Source organism: Amphiprion ocellaris, chromosome 10, assembly GCF_022539595.1.
Source record: "Amphiprion ocellaris isolate individual 3 ecotype Okinawa chromosome 10, ASM2253959v1, whole genome shotgun sequence".
Classification (NCBI taxonomy): domain Eukaryota; kingdom Metazoa; phylum Chordata; class Actinopteri; family Pomacentridae; genus Amphiprion; species Amphiprion ocellaris.
This window is the reverse complement of record NC_072775.1, coordinates 3,954,804-3,977,512: the sequence shown is the minus strand read 5'-3', so window position 1 is coordinate 3,977,512 and position 22,709 is coordinate 3,954,804. Positions and strand designations below refer to the sequence as shown.

General features: G+C 38.2%; 1 protein-coding gene across 2 annotated transcripts in view; it reads right to left on the bottom strand.

The window, feature by feature from the left end:
• Positions 1–18,360, bottom strand: part of tox (thymocyte selection-associated high mobility group box) — a 68,389-nt gene extending 50,029 nt beyond the window's left edge. For both annotated transcript variants that reach the window (XM_023291827.3, XM_023291828.3), the window contains exon 1: positions 17,770–18,360. In XM_023291827.3, the coding sequence (XP_023147595.1) occupies positions 17,770–17,874 (105 nt within the window). In that variant the 5' untranslated portion in view covers positions 17,875–18,360. The remainder of the gene's footprint in view (positions 1–17,769) is intronic.
• Positions 18,361–22,709: the final 4,349 nt, after the last annotated feature.

The window sequence follows — 22,709 nt, the reverse complement described above, 5'->3', positions numbered from 1 at the left end:
GATATGTTCGACATCCTGAATCTGAAGGGACATGCTTTATTATGTGCTACAGACTGCATCAAAGTTCAACATTAACATCATACCAGGACTTTTAGTGCATAACGGTCCAGCAGTGAAAGAATCTATCATTTAGCTGTGTTTTTATTATCTGTAAGTAACCTGCCATTTAGGAAGCCAAATCAATGCCTTCAAATGACTTATTTTATCTGGCAAGGGTGAAAAAAAACATTTAAAATGATGAGGAAAAGATGGCATATGTTTACATTTTTAAAACTACTGTCTACTTTATACTATGTACTGAAAGCAAGCACTGCTTCAATCTAAAAACAGCAGTATTACCTTCAGCTAGTATTACTCACTAAACCCTTCATCCCACACTAGGAAAACGAAAGACCAAACAAATCCCCATTTGAATCCATAAACCATATTCAAATAATTCATGGTATCCTTGGTACATAATCATTGTCTTGGCTGACAAACACGAAGGCAAGAACAACATTTGAACAGGTGGGTCGAGGCAAAGCACTGTCTTGTGTACGCACATGCATGCATGCACACACACACACACACACACACATGCACGAGCACACACACAGGTGGACAGGTGGACAGACAGGTGTAGCTTCCCTGTCCATTTGCCAGCTGTTGGGTATCATGCAAATGAGGTGTAGGTTTACAGAGTCAACAGAAAGTCAAGAGAAGAGGGAAAAAAAATACAATGTTGTGACGGACGGTTTGTTGGCTTGGAGCATTAACAGTTAATTTTTAATGCTTTACATGGAGCCTTTCCACATAATAATAAAACAGCAATAGCAACAGGAAAAGTGAGATTTCATTCTTCCTCTCCACGGGCAAACAGGTTTTTTCCGACAAATCAGGGGAGAGCAACAGATCAGCTGACCTCGCTGAGAAATTAGTTTCTTCCATTTACCTCTGACAGAACCCGATACGCCACTTGTCTCACACAGACACACAAATACAAAAACAAGATGCACAATAGGCTTAGTGTAACATAATGTCACTAACCCTCTTAGAAAGACATACAGACAAATAAGTAACATTAAAATACAGTAACTTCTAGAAGCAAAAAAGTCTAAGTGTACAAAGTGTGACCAGGTTTTGTGTCTAATTGATTTCACTTATACTCCTTTTATATCCAGGATTAATTAGACAACTATCAGCTGACTGTGGAGCCCTAACATCTTCTTATGGCTCCTCATAGTTGCACTATTTCTGTCAACACCTTTAAAGATTTTCACTACATCAGATCAGGTTTTTGATGCTATTTATGGTTGACATTTTTTCAGCAATTAGCAGTTATTCCAGCTAAAGTAACAAGCAATTAGCCAATCAGCACATAATCAAACAGCATTACAGTTTACTAGAAGAAAAATGGTTGATTTTCTATCACACTAAACATAGAGGTAATATATAAGGTTATTTATTTTTGATGGTGCAGCATGACTAAAAAGCCTCAATTCGTAGATCGACAGAATATTAATAGGCTTAGGCATTTTCTAAGCAGAAATGTCAAACGATTGCTGGTTCAAGCTTCTCAGATTGGAGGATTTGCTGCTCTTCATTGTCGTGTGTGTTCCTACATGGAATATATTTGCATTTTAGAAAACAGACGTCAACTTGAGCCATAATAAATAAATCATAGAAGGAATATTCAATATTTTCTGACTTTCAATGCACAAAGAGATCAGTTAGTCATGAGAATAATCTGCATTATGAAAAAGTTGTAGCCCTAAACCACAACACTAACTCTGAAGGATTATCACCCCAAGGTTGAATAAACATTATTTTAAAGTTGGGTTTAACTTAAAATAGTTACATAGCTTACATACAAATGATAGCAGTTTAACATGTATATAATGACGCCTTTCAACCGTCACAATGACTGTCGAGTGATTAAGATTCAGAAAGACTCGTACCTGCTGCTCCATATGGTGCATGCATCTATTTAACCCTCGTGTCGTCCTGCGGGTCAAAATTGACCTGTTTTAAAGTTTGAAAATGTGGAAAATATATATATTTTCACAGTGAAACTTCTGATGTCCACATTTTCAACATTTTTGGAGAATCTTTGAACATTTTTTGATGGAAAAAAAGAATGTTAAAAATGTTTCTTAAGAACATTCACACAAAAAAATCAACCAAAATCCAGCGAATTTTGCTGGATTTTGGTTGATTTTGTTTTTGTGAATGTTCTTAAAGAAAATATCCAAAGTTTTACTGATATATATGTAATCACTTTAGATATTTTCAGGATTTTTTTTGAAGATTTTTACTCATTTTTTGAAAATAGTTACAAGAATTTTCTTACCAAATTTGGGGGATTTTTTTTTTTTTTTTTTTAAAATAAAACTTTCTAGGGAAACTTTTAAGGAATTATTGGAATTTTCTTTCTGAAGGTTTTGCAAATTTTCAGAAATTTGGAGCATTTTTTTGCTGAATTTTTGGATTTTTTCCAGACAAGGAAACAACATTTTTTGGTGCCCATAAATTAGGATAACAGGAGGATTAAGTATGTTGCTGCTATCTAACATCCTTCACACTTGCCAACCAGTGTGAACACCTGCACCTTCCCTTATCTAAACCACTTTAATCTGCTTGGTCTATGGTTTGACCTCAGCCTGATGCCAATGCCCAAACACCGTATGTTGAGGATCAAGTCTGCATTCTGTGAGTTTTTGCTCTGCAAATCACAAAAACAGAATCTCAAACACAACTTAAAAACCTACCAGCAGTTTTAGGAGCTACTTTTACCAAATGAATCGGGGTCCAAATACAGTTATTTGTAGATGGTAAGCTAAGTAGATAATGTGTTCCTGCTATCCAAAGAACAGCTCTCAACTTGCAGTAAGTGCCGGCAGAAGAGCAGAGATGAGAAAGAATGGGGACAGAGGAGAGAAATAGCGATGATTTCTTTTCAGCGGGTGCTCAGTCTGAGAGGCAGAGTGGAACCTATTATGCTCTTCATTAACTCAGAAGGACAGACAGACAGAGATCTCAGAGGCTGTCACTGACTTTAATTTATCTCTGGTCGCTCAGCAGAACAGCTGTGTTGAAATGATGCAGATTCAACCAAAGCTGTCTTAAACGTTCTGAGTTTTGACATGTTGAGGGCAATAATGAGGATGACTATTTGGTTTATTTCTCATTTCAATGAGTATAAGTGCATGTATAGCCTTAAGTGGCACAAGGTTAACGATGTGAACACGTGAAACAGACTGATGTGTGATGAAGACGCAGCTCGCTAAGTCATAGTTGGTTTGAGATATCACCAATAGTTCAAGAAGCAAATCCAAGATTCTATGTGGCCATCCTAAAGTTGTTCTCAATTACTCTCTAAGACAGCATGGACAGCGAAAATTTACAGTGTTGTATGTATTGTTTGCCATCCATCACGGACATCAAAACAAATACCACATGACAAACCATTCAACTCTATTTTAAACACACAGTATGTAATGTCTGCTGCTTGGCGTCTCTTAATCAAAACAATGAAAAAAGACATCGTTTGACAGCATTATAAGGTGTGTGGGATCATAGGACTTGCTGTCGTCATGCTTCATGCAGAGATCTCTGACATGACTCAGGCAGAAATCTGTTTTATTTACATACATTTAGTCATGTATATTCACAGTTTGTCATTCCTTTAAAACTAAATAGTCCCAAGTAACGTCAGCTACTGTTAATCTGTAACTCACAATTATAAGTCAACTGTTTTCTGTGGTCACAACTATCAAACAAAAATAATTGTGATGAATCACAATGGACAAATACGAACAATATGATGAAAAAAATAAGCAACTGGCTAGCTTGTTCGCCAACTTCTTCTTCCTTGTGTTTACCGTGTTTCCCCACCTACAGGTGGTAAAGGGGATTTGATGCAACCCACACACTACCAAAATGAAACATACCATTAGAGTGAATAAACTTGTGTATTTCTATAGGTTTGAACATTATCATAAACAAAATATATAATATTGGTCGAGTTTTTTATAGACATTTTAAAGCAGAAATTTGATATATTGGGCTTTTAATACAACAGTATTGTTTGCATTTTTAAAACTGCACACAATATTGTATGCAATTTCATCTAAGTTCTGGCATTACAGATTTATTGCAATCCATTTTCCACCCAGTTTTTAATATTGAGCATTAACACTGCTGCACTGAATTGCCATAGGCATAATACATACAAGAAAAAATAATCATAAATCATAATCCTGCCAAATATAAGATGTATGTTCTAGGGGAGCTTGAAACAGTCAGTTAGCAGGCTAGCTAATGGATTTTCTCCTACAAATGAAAAATGTGCAGTGCAACAGAGTGCAATGGCCAGGCTCTGGTACGATGCACAAGTGTTTTCTAGGAATCATTCCATGTAAAATCATCACATTTTCAGAACAATTTCTATTCGACAATCTCTGATATGCTAACATTTTATAGCATAAAATATTTCTAATATTTAGAAAGATACTTGTGATATTTTAGCTTGAAGTACCAAATATTTTCTGAGATATACATATTTTTTAAATTATAAAGTATTTTAGATGTTTTATTTGTACTATTGTGACATGCGACTACATATGGTTAAAGAAATATCACTAGTTAACTTCTGCATTGTCAATCTTTTTGCTAATGTGTGCTCAAAGGTGGGACTTTTGATTACGGCTTCATTTTTTTTAACATTTCAACTCACCTATCATGAGACATTGTTTATAATTGCAGATTTTTAATCAATGTCACGATGAGAAATAGCTGAAACATTATCTCTTACATTTATCTTATGTTGCTGTTCAAACACAACCTCAAATTTCAATGTGGGAAGGAATGTGCTGAAGGTGGGTTGATGGGAAATGTTTAACCCTGTAACACCCAAATATAGTGGAAAAAAGCAAAAAAAATTAGCAAAAAAAAAAAAATATATATATATATATATATATAAAAAAACCCAAATATAAAAAAAAATATGAGCAAAAAAATAGCAAAAAAATATTTTTTTAAAATATATTTTTCTCATTTTTTCCTCACCCAAATATAGAAAAAAAAGCAAAAATTTTGCAAAGATATGAGCAAAAATAATGGTATATAAATAATAAAATATAAAAAAAACCTCATGTATTTCTGCAACAGTGGGTTTTATTCAGATTCACATTCTAGGGTTAAAAAGATTTTATCCAAGAAAGTATTTGAGGTATCAATCTAAAATTTTACAGATGCCATTTTAAATATCTATAGTATATGATTCAAAAAAGCAAACAAACAAACAAAAAACAGAGATGGCTGAGTGGAAGACCTCTGATGATTATAGATGAAATGACCCTTTGGATGTCATTTGTATAAATCAACCCCTTTAAAATGAAACATGCTTTACCATTAAAAAGAAAACTCTTCTCATAGATTCCATCACAGGCATATTTAAGCTTTCTTATTATCACAGTAAGCAGATGGGACCTTATGCGTCTGCTTAGGACAGGCCTAGTTAAACCTCACATTACTTTGCATTTCAAAATAATTCAGGGTTCAGTGGGTCGCAGCTGAGGCAGCACCTTAGCATCAACCTGAGCCTGAAAAAACCCCGTCATTAGCATGGGTGGGCTTTCATGTGCAAAGGTGCTGTTTGGGATATTGTTGTCGTTCACAGAGAAATCACATTTTGCATGTTTTACAGTGTGACAAAAAAATCTGTATCAGTACTGAGCATGCATCTCCAACCTTACAGTGAGGATGGCAAGGTTTGTAGTCAAACCAAATTACCCTCTTTCTCTCTCCCTCCCCTCATGCCTCTGTATCTCACTCTCTCATCTCTGCTGCTCCCTCTCTTCATTTCTGTGTGTGTGTGTGTGTGTGTGTGTCTGTATTTGTGTGGGTAAAGCAAAGGTTTGAATAACAAGCAGCCAGCTAAGTGGGTCAGGGTCGGAGGAAGGGGGAGAAAAGGGGGGAGAGAGACTATTAGGATGACAGACAAGGACAAAGGAAAAGAGAGGAATACAGTGTATCAAGGAAAAGGGGAGCAGAGTGAGGAAGAGAAATGGGGAGAGGTTGAGAAATGAAATGTGTAGCGAATGTGAGATAGAGAACGAGATAAAGGGGGAGAGAGATACAGCGGGAGGAGCAAGATTTTACTCCCAGAGAGCTGATTGTTGGGTGGTTTCCTCTTCAACTAAATTGACGGGATTCATTCTGGCTTTTAAAAAATTTAGAAAAAGTAATCTAATTTACTTGGTATTCAATCTGAAAATCTTTCAGAGATAATCTGAGGTGTTCGGTGAAGCGTGAAGAATGGTGAAAAAGGAATTGACTTCACTGCTGTAATTTTCTGACCAGAAAAAGTACAGTTTAAATGATAAATTAAATAACTTAAGGAGAATGTAGCATGCTCAGACGAGTTTCACTGACAGCTAAATGTACAAATATATGTAATGTAATAAAGGTAGTGTAGTCGGCAACCCTGCAAGCTCGTTTGCAGCACTGGGTTCAACTTCCTCTTCAGATAAAACTCATATCAGGCATCTTCTCAGGTTCTTTGCGCGAATGCATCAAAAAGACTGTCATCGTTTCTATCGCTAGTGGTTTTGGTTCGTGTGTGAAACTATTCTGTTGGACGGGACTGAATGAATTTCAGCTGACTCTGAACTTCATCAGGGGGGACATAAATCAGCTTAAAAGTCTGGGGAGTACGAGATAGACGGTGCAGACTTGTGAGTGACTTTGTGTGCAGAGGAAGGAGATTCACGCAGCTGTGGTGGTTCAGCTCAGCAATTGTTTATCTATCTTATCTCTGTCACCCTGACAACAATATAAACCCAGTTTTATTGGGCGAAATGTATCCACCCTCACTGTAAATCTTGATTGTGTGTTTGAAGGCTGTTTCTTTTGTGTTTCATTTCTTGGAACAGCTGTCTAGTAGTCATTTTTGAGCATATGCAGTGCTGTCTCTGTGGTAAATATGTCCCCATTATACTTCCAGTAAAGACAGGCGGGGTTGTCTTTCTTTTTCTTTAAACTATAACCAGTGAAATAATAAAACCTGAATGATTCTTCATGGACAAATCTGTGTTTAGAGCTTCTTATATTTCCTTTAAATTACAGTATCTGTCCATGGCAGCCTAAACATGTGTTCTTGTTCAACGACAGGCCCGGGTTTGTCCTGGTTCACGACAATGCACGACAGTAAGCATGATCATTTTACTACCACACTTAAAGAGGGGGAGGGGAATGACTTTGAGGGAGAGACATGTGGGGCTGAGAGAGGAGAGGCAGACGTTACTCATGATGCTTATAAATTGAAAACAAGCCCAAGTTCATTCATGCGCACCTGATGAGATGTCAAGCGTCTGAGGCGGGAGCAATTTTAGTATCGTAAGTCAATGGCGACTGGCAATCCAGAATAAATGATCTATACATGTGTACATGCAGATGGACGACAAATTAAAGGAAAAACCTGAACTCTCGACCCCTGCAGTGATAGGATCCAGCGGCTCTGTCGTGCTGACATTTTGCTGGCATGGTTTGGGTCTACTTGTCCCTTTAGAGGTTTGATGATGATGAAAATGATGTGAATCATATGTTATGGCCTTCACAGTCACCAGATCTCATCCCAATTGAACCCCTACGGTGGATTGTAGGGCAGCATGTTCAACAGCATTCTCCACCACCATCATCGAAACACAGAACGAGGGAATATCTTCAGGGAGAATTGAGTGCTTTCTACCAGTAGAGGGGAGGAGACTCAATGTCAAGGTGCAGTATAGATGCTCTGATGGCATGTAGTGTATCTGTCCATGCCTGATTAATACACATAAAATAGGCTAAATGTCAGGTGTTTCTTAATTCTGTGTGTTTTTTTAATCGCTGACCCTGCATCGTCTGTTTGTTCTGCAGTGCATTTCTGATGTAATTTGCCTCAATGACAATAAATTAATCCGAATCTGAAATCTGCACCAGGGAGTGACGGAAAGCAGTGGTAGTGATCCAAAGTAGGATCAGTAACAGTGAACAGCTAAACACTGAAATAAAACTCTCCATAAAGCTCTGTAAAGCTGAGGGGAGTGGCAGACTTGGACTATAATTCTCTGTAGGTTCATCTCTACGATTGATGCCTCTGGCACTATTGCATGTACCAATTTTCTCAACCAAAATTTACAAATGTTCCAGACTTGTGGAATGACTCATGCACATAACGTGCCTTTTAACACAAGTGGAAAAACATTTGACGTACGAACTATGAAGCTTAATGTGCAGCCCAATATGACAACTATTGATCCCTTTACAGTCATTATGTTTCTATTTGCTAATTAATGACAGCAGAACTTAAAGCTGTGACAGTCTGGTGACACTTCTATCACTGAAGCTTGTCCATAAACAAATAGGTATGGATCATTAAAATGCTAAAATATCACAACATGCATCTACTAATGAACCTTCATTAAATTAAGACGAGCAATTTAGGACAAGTTAGAGCAGTTAAGAGTCTGCTACAAGCCAGCATCATGAGAAAAAGTGCGAGATTTCAGATAAGACGATCAAAATGTTCTTGCGTGAGGCTCATTGTGAAACTGTAGATGTGACATTTCCCACTGTGGTAAATAAATCACAGAATAGCAGAAAAGTTTTGTTTGAAGTCGCAGATACTTTACCGGAGCAGAAGGAAACGGGGTCAAAACACACACAAGTTTACACATTTCAGATGTGACAAAGTTATTTCAATCTAGCCGCAGTAATTAGCACTTCACTACAACAGTTATGATTACATGATCGTGAACAAAAGCCGAGCGCTAAAGAAAAATGGGCCACAACAGTTCCTGAATAACGCCTTGGGAACTAATCCAATCTCTCCCACCACAATTTAATTGATCCAAGTCGTTGTCACTAATACAGTGCGCACACACTTACACACAGAACAATGCAGCAATGATTGCAGTATGTGATTTGATTGCAATATGTTTGTTTTGGAAAAGAAATCCTGATAATTAGTCTCTTCTGGCAGCGCTCTGTCTCCGCCCATCTGTTCCACTGGCATCCGTCCACCAACCAGGAGTCCCTCATCGCTCCGTCTCTGCGATTCAACCAACTAAAACGCTTTCAGACGCACGACACACAAGCAACAGTGTTGAAAGTCACCCAATCGCCAGCGAGCACCGGGGGTGGGAGCGTAGCGGAGGGGAGTCTGGCGAGGTGTTCTGTTGTGGGAATGATGGCCAACATGGACAGACGGACAGACAGATTGACTGGTTGTGTTCTGATAGATAATTAGATGAAATGCCGACACTTTGGCAGGTTAGAAAACTGGCAGAGGACACAATGAAAGTATGTGATACAAAAAAAAAGAAAAAAACGGCTGGGAAAGAGCCATAGGATAAGATAACTGTACATCTTGTTGAATAGGTGTGAATTATCAGAATGCTGCTGATATATCGTAAGAACAATTCAAGCAGCTTTAGTGTTATCATAGTCGGTCATGTTTCCACTGTGTGCTTCTAAAAAAGCACCCATTACCACAGCACATTTACATATCGCTGCCTGATGCATGACATGTCATTTCATCCACTGACAAATCCATATTAATTCATTTTTGTAATCCTGACTGACAAAAATTGTTTTTTAAAAATGGTGATATTGCTGTTGGGGTTTGGTGAAGAGTGCATTATTTTTTTCAGAGCGGAGAGGATCATCCTGTTTATGCCGTGGCTACTTGCCAGCGATCACAATATACTGTAAAATAAGTCAGCCAACTCATGTGGAGCAGATTTATTATTACATGAACGCAGAGTATGCACCCTGCAGGTATACACTAAGCTGGGAGAGAATAGGCGGTGATGATAATATTCTGTCCCCCAAGGTGACTTACAGTGATTTCATACATAACCAGTGTGGTTCAGTTACAACAAACCCTGGTGCGATTAGTTTGGGCTGGTATGAAACCTGTCGCTTCATCCGAGCGCCCTCTAGTCGGCCTGGAAAATTAATCGAATCAAGTCAAAAGCATAAAGCTTCAATTTAGTAAATAGGTCATTAGCACACAGGGATTAAACTGTCCTGTCAATGGTTTTACAAATTCATACCATTCTCTTTGTGTGACTTTTGATCATATCTCATGGCAATGATCCATTGTGTTGTTTTCTTCCACAATAAAAACTGAATGAAGCCCTGAAGGTTGACTTAGAAAGCAAATCAAGCCACAGCTTCTCAGAAAAAAAAACTCAATGAGGTATTTTACCCAAATCATTCAGCTCTGCCCTCTAGTACAGTTCATAGGGTGAAAGCAAACAATTAATCATTGATCAATTAGACTATCAAATGAGGTGAAAACTTGTATTATTAAGTCAAATACAAAGTGTGTGACATAATGATCCCAGAAATGTCACTGAACTGCCTCTACCAGTTAGTGGTAACAGGCTGATCTGTCTTATACTAAATAATTCTATATATTCTATTTCTTTCTTTGCTGTGTGTCACACCAGAGAAGATAAATGCACACAATAGAAGCACTGAAGGCTGAACAGTTGTCAGCAGAAGGAGCTTGGAACCTCGTAAAAGTACTAAACCTTCTGCAAGTCAGCATGCAAGCCACTCAGGACCCAATCCATACCTCGTGTAATGAATGCAACTTATCATCAAGTGTAACATTCTGTATTTTGATCGATAAATTGTTAGTGACATTAACTGCCAGAGAGTCTTGTGTGTTGCAGCTGGAGTTCACCAGAGATACAGAACATGTCTCATTTTCTGCATTACACAATTTCTACAACTGGTGCATATGCAATGATATGCTTTAGTTGGAAACTAACTGAGCCATGTCCGCCTGAGTGTCATGCTGCCACGATCGGTATATGACGTTTGTGGTGTAATCACACATCGCAGTTCATGGGTCACCCTGATGAAATTAACTGTAGCCAAACAGTGCATATTCTCCCCCTGGGCTGCAATGCGTTTTGACCATCTTAACTGTCTTGAACATGAATGTATGTTGCTTAAATGTTAGAAATAAGTTGATTTAATGTAATTTCAGATCAAAGGTCAGATGCAAAACTTTCAGTAACATCATCAGCAAGTCTTTTTCCTATTAGCAAACACTGCGTCAATAAGCATCATAGGATTTTCTACAACCATGTAATGCCAAGGAGCATTTTGTCTTGTTGTAATTCTGAAGGCGAGTGACACACCAAAGGGCCGTACCAGTAACTGAGAAGCCTTTATCACAGCAGACGTTCTGATGAAGTGTTGCTAATAAAATTAACAATAGCTCTGTTCTAATCTAGCATCCCTGTAAGCCATCAGTGTGACAGTGAAGCAACACGAACGATATCAGGCCCCTGAAACTAAAGCAGCCAACAGTGAGTTTATTATTATTCCTGTGATTTTCCAGCTGTGATAAGTCAAAAGTAGACTACGCTAATAGTCTCATCACTGCAGATCACTACAGAGCTTGCAGGTGAAAACTGCATTAAGTTAAAGATTCACAAATTTGAATATTGCTTTCTTTTCCATAGAGAATGAATAGGCTAAAGCATGTTGACTAAGCTAAAACAATGACGATGCTACACCATGTACAAATCAGACTGCAGTTTAAACATCATACCTGCTGAATTAACGCCATAATCTGCATGATTTGAAAACTATTATTTCAGTTTGTTCTGTGCTTCTCTACATTTCTCAAGCCTTACCCTGTCCCCTGACAACTTTGCAGATTTTCTTTCTATCTAAATTCTCCCGTTCTTCTTTTCTCGTGCCCTCTTCTCGATCCTCTCTGCTCCCTCTTCCTCTGTATTTGCTTTAGAAATACCTCACCCAGCTTTCACAATCATTATGTTTACATTAGGCCTGCTCTCTCTCTCTGTGTCCCTCTTTCCTTCCATTCCTGCCCTCTCTGATTTATCCCATCCTGGGTTTTCTTGCTTTTACAGGGGCACAATTTAACCAAGAAATGACAATGTATTTTTCACAGTTCCACCACAAACACTTAATCTTATCGTACAGACACTTAAATCCCCACTTGACATAGCAATTTTACAATTAATTCACTTTTGGATCAAATTAACTGTTGTTCATTAACTAAAATGTGCACAATTTATCCTCCAATAAAAATACACGCTGCTATCAATCAGTTAGAGTTCAATGCTGCACAAACTCTGCTCTGCAGGTAACAGGAAAATGGGTGGAGCAGAGCATTTAGTGATTTCTTATGCCAGGAAAACCCCACAGACAATAATTAGGAGATCTACAAAGCTATTTTACTTTCTAATTTGAGATTCCCTGGCAGACCTTTGTCTTTGCTTGGATATCTATCCCCATCTCGTTTAATTGGACTGATAGATCTGAACGTCAACCGTGTCCTTCAGCAAATTACAGTTCATGTAAACTAAAGCGTGTAATTGGTAAAACATATCGAAGGAAGTGCACAGCTTGAGCAAAAGGGCTGTCCGGGTTGAGACAGATGTAAAGTTCATCATTTGTGTGACATTTTTAGGACTAAAAGCTCTGAAACAGGACAGAAAAATAAGTAAAACAAAAAAAATTCCAAAGCTGAATGTTAAACACAGTATTATTTCATCACCTCCGTCACCTTCAATTTACATTATTGTTATAAACTACTAGTTTGTATGGCTGCAGAAATGGTTATTTACACTAGAAGCTAATCTACAGATTATTTTCTAAGTATATCTTTCAATTACTTGGTGCACAAAGCATCAGAAAGAATGCAAAGTACAATTTTCCACAGTCCAAGTTCATGTTAGAGGTCTTTTTTGGTATGACCAACGTTTTTCAAACCAAAACAGTTAAACTGAAAGGCTGTAGTACCAAAATAAAAGAGGTAGAGTCTATTTCTTTACACTTCATATTCTGAAGCAAAACAAACAGACACACTCTATGCACCACATTCAGAACAATTTAAAGGTTTTAGAAGCTTTCCATTATTTAGGTTAGTTTTGGTTTAGCTTTATGTTTTTAACTTTTTAACAATTGCTGATTACTTTATGGAGTAAAATTATGAAAACAAGAAAGTAAACTATGAATGTATCCTCACAGGACGCACAAGTAAACACATTCCTCTTTCATGAAATGAACAAATACAGAAGAAAACTAAACACTGCTCCCAAAACGCATTACCAGCTGCAAATGGTCAAATATTTCAAGTCAACTCATATTAAATTAAGCATAAGAAGGCATACAACTGACATTTTTGCTTGAATACAACAGAGAAACCTGTGAAGAATTAATTTTCTGTTAATCAATTAATCAATTAATTGCAACTAATGACTGCAGCTCCTCCAATTTGTTTTGCCAATTACATTCCAAGGGGGTGTTTAACTGCAAACCTGGAAATATTTTTCCTAGTGTACATTCTGCAAGTGTGGCTTTTTTGCAAGTCAAGTCAGGGGAGGTGTAGAGTGGATGGTGAGCATGCACAATGGAGGACTTTCAAGGCCCAGTGTGAGGTTTACATCAATGCGGTTTGATTTAAGGCAAGTGCATTTGGCCGAGGTTAGGAAAGGACTGCAATTTAGATTAATATAAAGTCATCCTGTCTCGGGCTTTGAGTCAGTGCTTCTATTCAAAAAATCAACTGAGAGGAACACGCTTGAAAACTCTACATCATCATGTTTGTACCATGAGAGCAGATATAGCAGGAAATATGCTAATGTGTGGACATTTACTGGAAACGCTCAGTAATGCAGCCATCAACAAGGTTTACTCATTATGTGGGGAAAAACATAATCCAGACAACATCATAGAAAATAAACCATCGAAGGTTTGTATGAGATTTTGTATGTGCCATGTCAGTAGAGCCAGGAAATTGCTACTAGCCTCAGTTCAACTAGATTTTAATTTACCACTGTTAACGCCGAACATCTGTTCCACCACACAATCAGTCACCTAAATCATCATAAAACCCAAATCAGTGACAAAGAATAGACTCGCTTCTTCTGTATACAAAGAAAACGTCATTATCTGCTTTTCAGATTTGAAATATTTTCAAGAAGGGTGCAGTGAGGCAGACATTGCAGCTTTAACACAGCCCTGGATTTGAGGGTTTGAACTGCTGAATCCAGTCACCACATTCCTTTCTGATTCAAGAAGCTAATATATGTACCCAAAAGACTAATTATTGTAAGACTGGTTACCATAAATCCTAATTATGGGCATAACGTAGTGAAACACTGCCTTCTCAGTGGTAACTGTGCAGAGGATTTTTTTCTCCTCCTTAATTGAAATGGAAAATGTAGGCCACCACTGTTATTACCTCTTTAAATTAACACATCTGTAGGACACACCCCTCCCCTCGTAGCTCGCTCGCACACTGTTCCTCTTCTGGGGTTTTTTTCTCTCGTCTCATTTTGTTTCTTCTCTGCTTCCTACTTTCCTCTCCCTCCACTCCTTTTTCTCTACATTCTCTCTCTCTCTCTCTCTCTCCTTCTCTTCTGCTCCCCCATGCAGTAATATGATCTCGTCTATCAGGCCGACAGAGCCGTGAATCAAAAGACACACAGAGAGAAATATAGTACAAACCTTGGTGAACCAACCCCCACTACACTACTCTCTCTCTTTTTTCCCTCTTTCTCTCTCTCTCATCTACAACATCCCTACCCCCAACAACTCTCTCTCTCTCTCTCTCTCTCTCTCTCTCTCTCTCTCTCCCTCTCTCCCTCTCTCTCCCTCTCTCTCCCTCTCTCTCCACCCTACCCCCAACCACACTGATTGCACTCTCTCTCCACATCCACAGCCTCTATCTTCTATCTCTCCTTCCCTCTTTCTGAAACAAACCCACTCTCTGGCAGCAGCAGCAACAACCGTATAGAGTCTTTCTACACATTGTGTGATTCAGAGCATAAGAAACAGCAGCCTGGTATACAATACAGTGAGTTCAACCATCCAATAATAAAGCTAATAAAGGCGCATCTTTTTTTTAATGCCCAATCAACACGTATGAGGTCAGAGGTCATGGTGAGCTACAAAACTTGTGAGAGATCGATGATGAATTGTTGTGTCCCAATTTCTACTGCATGCAAACTGCCTCTAGCATCTACCGTACAATAAATGTCGTAATGTGCTGTTTTTGTTTTGCACTATAGGCCTCGATCAATCTTTGGAGTGTTACTGTCAATTTAATCTCACAAGACGGTTTTGCCTTCTATCAACTTCGTTTAATTTACAGGTTCATTTCTTTTGCACGCTGCACTGGAACATACCAATACATAAAGTAAACAGAATAGGGATTTTTAATGATTAACTCTAAATCAGTTAATTGCTGTTAATAATTTAATTGATTAAAAATACATCAACTTATAACAGCTGGAGCTGCAACGACTAATAAAATTGCTACCACCTATAAAATCAATCACCAACTACTTTGATAATTTAGTCTTTGGTTTGAGTTTTTCTCTTTGTTAAGTCAAGATTCTCTTGATTGCAGCTTCTGGTTTCTTTAGTCTCCTATAAGGTAGCAGCTAACATGAAGACTAGAGTTCCAATGACTAATTGGTTATTCAGTTGAACTATTGAATTATTCACCAACTACTGTGACAATTTATGTACTGGTCTGAGTTATTTTTTCAACAAAGAAAGTCAAAATTTTGTGCTTCCAGCTTCTTCAGTTTGAATGTTTTCTGGTTTCTTTAGTCTCCTATAAAAAAAGCAGCTACTGTAAGGACTAAAGCTGCTTTTTTTTTTTTAGACTAAACAACTAATTAATTGAGAATAAATGACAAGGGGTGTGGTGTGTTAGGTCCGTGTTATACTTTCCATATCTATAAAGGTTTGCTATCTTCAGAGTGATGTAAATTTCTGTCCAAGTCCACGAGAAACCACGCTGACCCCTCTTTGGACATGCAATTCAACTGCACTACAGCGGCAGTGATGCTAACACACAGAAAACATAGACACTGGTCTACTGCGCATGTATGAAACTCGTCCTCCAAACAGATTCCAAGCGGACGAGAAAGTAAAAACAGCAACTGTCCACAAGGTAGTATCATCAAATGCAGCAGAAAGTTGTGAGAATCCCTTGCTAATTATTCAGAGCTGATGCTAATGCTACACTGGGTTCTTTAGATAGATAGATAGATAGATAGATAGATAGATAGATAGATAGATAGATAGATAGATAGATAGATAGATAGATAGATAGATAGATAGATAGATAGATAGATAGATAGATAGATAGATAGATAGATAGATAGATAGATAGATAGATAGATAGATAGACTTTATGAATCCCGAGGGAAATTCAAGATAAGCAAACAAAGGTAAGACTCCAATAAATTGTATTTCTTTCAACTTTATACTATTGATGGTTAATGTGACCAACTATTGTTTAAGGAAATTGCAGTAACATATGTAAGAAAACAACACTACATCAGCAGACCACTCAAAACACACTACATGCCCAAAGCCATTCCAGAAGGGTTTCTTTGGTCGGTAAAGCAAAGTTTTGTAATTACAACACTGCACATTGTCGATGAGGGCAGGACAACCATCCTGTTGGTGATTTAATGAGTGAACGGAGAGCGGGCGGCGAAGGATCAGACAACCCACATGTGAATAATCCCATCAATCACAAAGTTGCGCGCCACCCAGTCGGCAATGACAGTACACCCTGATATTCCTCAGTCCACTAAATCCATGACACATGAGACAGATTAGGATTTAAAGAAAAAACAGCTGGCAAAAGAGCAGAAAGTTATGCGACAGTTTGGTTGAGTCACTTCAGTGTTAACAAAGCAGAAGTTGGGGCTTAAATGGTGGTTGTGGTCCTTCGATAGGTCACAGGCCTGGATTTGCTGTTCCCCTGAGTACTATACGGTTAAATAACTCATAGTACATTCAGTAAAATTACCTCACTTTTAAGTCAAAGAAGATTTTTGACAATTGGAAATTTAACTAATAGATGCCGCTTGTCACGGCTGTGCAGGTAAACTAGTCAAATGGTTGTTTAATACACTATATTCCTGTTTTAATTTCAACATCGAACACCACCACACTACAAAAATGAACCTATTATGTTGCGCTAAGATTGAGGAGAGGTTAATAATCTGTTGTTAACTCTACTGGCTGCACTCATCAGCTGAAACCTAATTAAATAATTAAGCAATTCATCACTGTCAAATGAGCATGGCACCCAGACAGCTCACTCTGAAAAGCATCCCTCTGCATAGACAGATAGTTAATGATGTATTGGAAATTATTTGTGATCCAAGGACTCATCAATCCTGTTTAAGAGGCGTCTTGCTGGGAAACAACTGGATTCCTACCAGGTCCAGTTGGGGATCCGACCCTGACCTTTGGCCTTCCCAAACACCATTTAAATTAACAATCTGTGCACATGAGAAACAGTAATTTAACTATTTTAAGCATCACCAAAAGACGAGCTCTACATGTACTTCAGTCTAACCGCAACTCTTCAGTTTGGAGTGAAAATGTGGAACATATTTAAACTTGATTGCATTTCTGTTACCACAGTGGTGAAGTTTTAATTATAGGTGTCATTACACGAGTGGGGACAAAAAACTGGGAGTGAAATTACAGGCTGTGTGTCATCCATTGAGGGGATTTGATGAAAAGAAGCTGAAATGTGGTTACTTTCAATGGCTGCGTTAATTAACTGGAGCCTAATAAGGCAATTAATTAACACTTAATTGGCAGGGCAAGAAAAAATGAGCAAACAGAGAGGGGGAGATAGACCGAGATAGACCGAGCAGGACAAGAGAAATGTGGGTTTTTGTGTATTTTTTATCCCCTGGTGGGAGTCCTTACCTTGTTGGTTCCGAAGGCCGGGTCTGGGTAGGAGAGCTGCCCCAGCCTGGTGTGGTCCGAGGCGGCCAGAGGCTGAGGAGGAGGCGGGTAAACTGTTACATCCATGGCTGAAAATACATCCACTTCTCCGCCTGTTCTGTATTTCTGTCCGTCCTCTGAGACACTAAACTGAGCTAAATGATGTTTTTTGACGTTTTTAACGAGTCCCTCACACAGAAAGGACGATTTAAAAAAAAAGCTCAAAAACGGACAAATAAGTTGGTGAAATTAGCTTAAACCGAGCTCTGAGAGTCGGTTAAGTTGATGCTCTGCTCTACACACCGGCTCCGGTAAGTGCTGCTCTTGAGGAGCAAAGTTCCCGGTAAACGCACTTTCAGCCGTTAAACGTTAAAAAAAAATGGGGGAACGGTGAGATTTAAAAACAATAAAAGCGTCGGTTTCCCGTCCGTTAGCCGGTGGTTTCCAGCCGCGGTGTGTCGTTCAGGACAGGGGACGGTGTCGGACCCTGTCTGTCTGTCTGTCCCTGCCTGGGACTCGGTGTTTTAACGCTCCTCCGCCGCTGCTGCTGCTCGGTATGCCCGGTGCTGAGGAGCGGGCATACAAAGAGCCGCTCCGTCAAGCTAGCAGCAGTTAGCCGCGACGCACACGGATATACGCGTCCTCGTTAAATAACAACATCGGTTCAGTCAGGAGGAAAACTACAGCTCATAGACAACAGAGAGATTTTTAAAACCCTTTGAAAAATAATGCAATAATTATTCATAGTAATTGTCACTGTTTGAGGACATACCGTAAGTGAAGCAGCGATTGGAGGTATTTTATTTTGATAGTAACCGACACTGCTGTATCCGTTTGCTTCCAACTTCACGAAGAAGAAGGCGCTAAGAGGCAGCATGTGCTCCATCTAGAGGGGGAGAGTCCAAAAAGTCCAGCCAGGTGTCTCTGTACACTCTTAAAAATAAAGAAAGAAATAAAAATTTTAAAAATAAAAAGAATAAAATAAGAAAAGCTGTGGAAAAAATACAAATTTGGCAGCAAAGGTACCAGAAAAAAGCATGTAAACTTTCCAGCTTTAATGTGAAAGTTTTTTCAGTGGGCGCTTATTGATAGCCTAATCCATATAAAACATTTTGAATTGATTTTTCCCCCCTTTCTGGCTGTTGACAGTCATTTCTGATTCCTGAGATAATCAAAAGATGCCCACATTCCCCTCTGTAAAAAGCTTTGCCTTGAAATAAGAACAAAATGAATGTCGAACCTGGTTCTATACAATATTCAATTTTGTCAATGTATGCACATTTTGAGAAGACAATAGTACATTTGCATATTTAAGAAGAGTATTTTCACTGCAATATCTGTCAGTTAATTTTTTTACCCTGTAATATTCTCAAACTGTAAAAATAAAGATTGAAAATAGCATCAACTATCTGTAAAATAATGATGTCTTTAGCTGATTTAAATACACTAAAAAAATATTAATTTCATGGTCACACAGTGAAAAAACAAACAAACAACTATCTGTAAAAATTCAGATTTTTGTTTTTTATATATATTATTCACAGCTTTTCCCTGTTTTATACAGTTAAAATGTAAAATAATACTTTTTGCATTTTATTTTACTATGCATTATCTGTAATTATCAAAATGCATATTCAAAAAAATAATTCACCATTTTGCAATCCTTCAAATATATTCTTTTAAAAAAATTATACCAGCAAATACCTGTAAAATAATAACAAGAAGCACAAACTACTATTTCAAAAAGTATTTTTGTTTTTGTTTTACAGAGAACATATAAATTAATACTTTTTTTCTGTGATTTTTACTTGGTATTATTTGTATAAAAATTAACAAAATGAAGACAGTTTTGGTTTACTTGGAAAAAAATTTACCAATTAAAATATTCAAAAATGCTACCTTTTTTACAGTGTAGCCAATAAAAATATTACAATTTTTAATTAAATTTTTTTAAGAATGAAAAAAGAAAACAGGCCAAAATTATACAAAATGTCCACTTAAAAAAATCTGTAATTTGTTCTTTTACAGTATACTGTACAACTACAAAATGACATTGTATAGTATATTTAAATCAGTTTAAAATGTCATTATTTTGCATATATTTGCTATTATTTTCACAAATTAATAATTTTTTTTACAGATTTTGAACATTATATATAGACATATTCTGTATTCTGCAAAATCAAATTTTCAATTATTATATTTTAAACAAAGGGGGAAGATATCAGTGAATTAAAATATCCGTATTAGCGTGTAAAGGACTTTCTCTGGTATTGTGCATGCTCACTGACTGAATTAATGTTAGTGTTAAAACTGCTTCGGCAAGTCAAAACGACTGCTGTGAAAATGGTTTATTGGGATCAAATGGCGGATTTATTTAAATAGAGTTGCATTAAAACACTTTACCACAGAAACCAGGGTGAGCCTCCATGGTTACGTACAACGTGGAGGTTACAGAATATATACTGTACATACAAACAGGTGGAGGAAGGAGGCCATTCTTATGCTGCAGGATGTCTAAACAGGAAGTCCTGTGGGGCTCATTCTAGTCTGTGCTTCGGGTTTTTTCTTTTTGGTTCAGATTTTGACTCCATAAAACTCATATTTATATTCTCTTCTGCTGTCTTCTTCTCTCTCCTGTCTGGGCCGACCCAGACGAGGGTCGTGGCATCAGATCCAGCTATCTGCCAGCCGGGCCTTCTCCATGGATCTCCTGAGAGCTTTTGAGACCTGGAGGCAGCACAAAGCCCTGAAGGGACTGCAGGTCCATTTATCAGGCTGGAACTACACTATTGTTGCCCTTTATTCTCTTGATTACATACTTTCTTGCACCAACATGAAGACAAAGAACAACAGTTACATGTGGGACCTAATGACATACATCCTGTCTCGGTGAATGCGGCCATCAAAACGGCCAGCTAATCCTTCCCAGACAGGAGTGTCCTCCAGATTTATGGAGCTGAGGTGTGAAAAAAATTCAGCTTGTGGCTTGTGGCTTGTGCGGTGCAGAACACTCTCAGAGGCTCTCTTCAGCTCTCCACCATGATTATGTCATTATTGTAATGCCAGCTGCTGTTTCCTCAGCGAGAAGCTGAAGCAAGATTTCCAGGATGATGCTGATTAGGGCTGTCCACAGTCAGTCCTCATGAGGAGAAGCTCTAATGCAGGGTTCAGGTTGTCTAATAAGATGGTTATTGTAATTACAGAAGTTTAAATTTAACTAAGTAACATGACAGACTAGAAATTGATCCACAACTAATCAGAGCTTTGGCCTACTGTGTCTGAAAACCTATGAAATGTTGTTAGTTAGAAGAGAGATGTTGAACTTTGATGACACCATGAGTTGTCTATCTGTAAATCTGTGTTTTGCTTTCTGGTCAGCATGTTGTGAAAACTGTCATGTGATTGGTTAAACATACAAAAATTCAGTCAAAATTCATCTGTTTTTGTGATATATTACACAAAATAAAGCCAGGAGCTGTCATAACCAACACCCACTTTCAGTTCAAACGCACTTCAGCTTTGGAGCGTGGCTTTTATCAAGCGAATATTATTTAGAATAGAATATCTACTTTATTGATCCTTAATAGGAAATTAATTTGTAACAGCAGCATATTAACACAGACGACCAAGACAACAGAGAAGGAGGAGTGAGGTGAGGTGGGACTGAGCTGACGGAGGTCCCAGAGCTGGAGAGGATGAAGGTGAAAGTTTGGGTTGGAGGAGGAGGGTGGAGGAGATGGTGGACCTGGTCTCTCCAGTCTGAGCGTGTGCAGTAGGAGGAATGTAAACAACAACGGCAACGATCACAGTGAACTCCTGTGGCAGATAGTATGATCTCAGACTAACTGCTAACAGTTCAATGTCCTGCTACAGATCTGTTCTCTGATGGTAACATGTTACAGCAGGGTTCCACCATCTGTTATTCACAAGCAGAGCAAGTCCTCCACCTCTCCTCTTACCACTCGTATAGTCCGGAAGCCTCTGACTCTGGTGTTGTTCTTGGTAATACAGTCTTTCAGCCATGTTTCCGTGTAAAACATGATTTCCCGTTAGAGTCTTTGGCTCCTGACGAGTGTCTCCAGCTCCTCCATCTTATTACCCATAGAGAGAACATTCCCATGATAACAGACAGAAGAGTGGGTCTATAAGGTTCTCTCCAAACCATCCGTCCCTCCTTCCTGTTCCTTTTTACTCCAGCTTATCTCCCTCTACGTCTCTTCCGTAGTAAATATCCGGCTGGCTCTGTTGCTCCGCAGGTAGAACTCCACTGAGCAACGGTAGCAACGGTCTTTTCAGCTCCATTTCCTCTTCTTACTCCTCCAAGATAATCAAAAAAAGTACAATTAAAAAAACACTTACATTGCCAATGATTGTAAAAAAGAAACGTTTGGCATCAAGAAAAAAAATGCACTAAACTGAAAAACACAGGACTAAAAAGCTGCTGTAATAAGTTGCTGCATCACTGGTGCCCTCTTGTTTTCAAGGATTTTGTTTTTCACCCCTTGCCGCCTATTGTCGCAAATTCACATCATACCACAACATACTGCAGCCGAGATAACGTATCCATTTCCCCAATGCCGATTTGTGCATGTTCAGTACGTACCTCGGAACTCTTTGCAAGCACTGGTTTCTCGTAGGACCGATTGGAGTGGGACCTACATGTGATTATTATTATATATTCATGTATCTATGTTCTATGTGTGATGGATAAATTAACAATCTCCATTTATTTTAGCATCAGCTGGAAAGCAAAAACACACACAAGAAAGATTTTTATTTAATTGTAAATAAATTCAGGCGTCAAGCAGTTAATTATTATAACTTATTGTGTTGTTTTATTCCAGGAGGAACTGATGCCTTGTGTTTTCAGACCTTTAATGGAGCTTAAATAGCTCTGCTCTGACTTGCATTCATCAGCA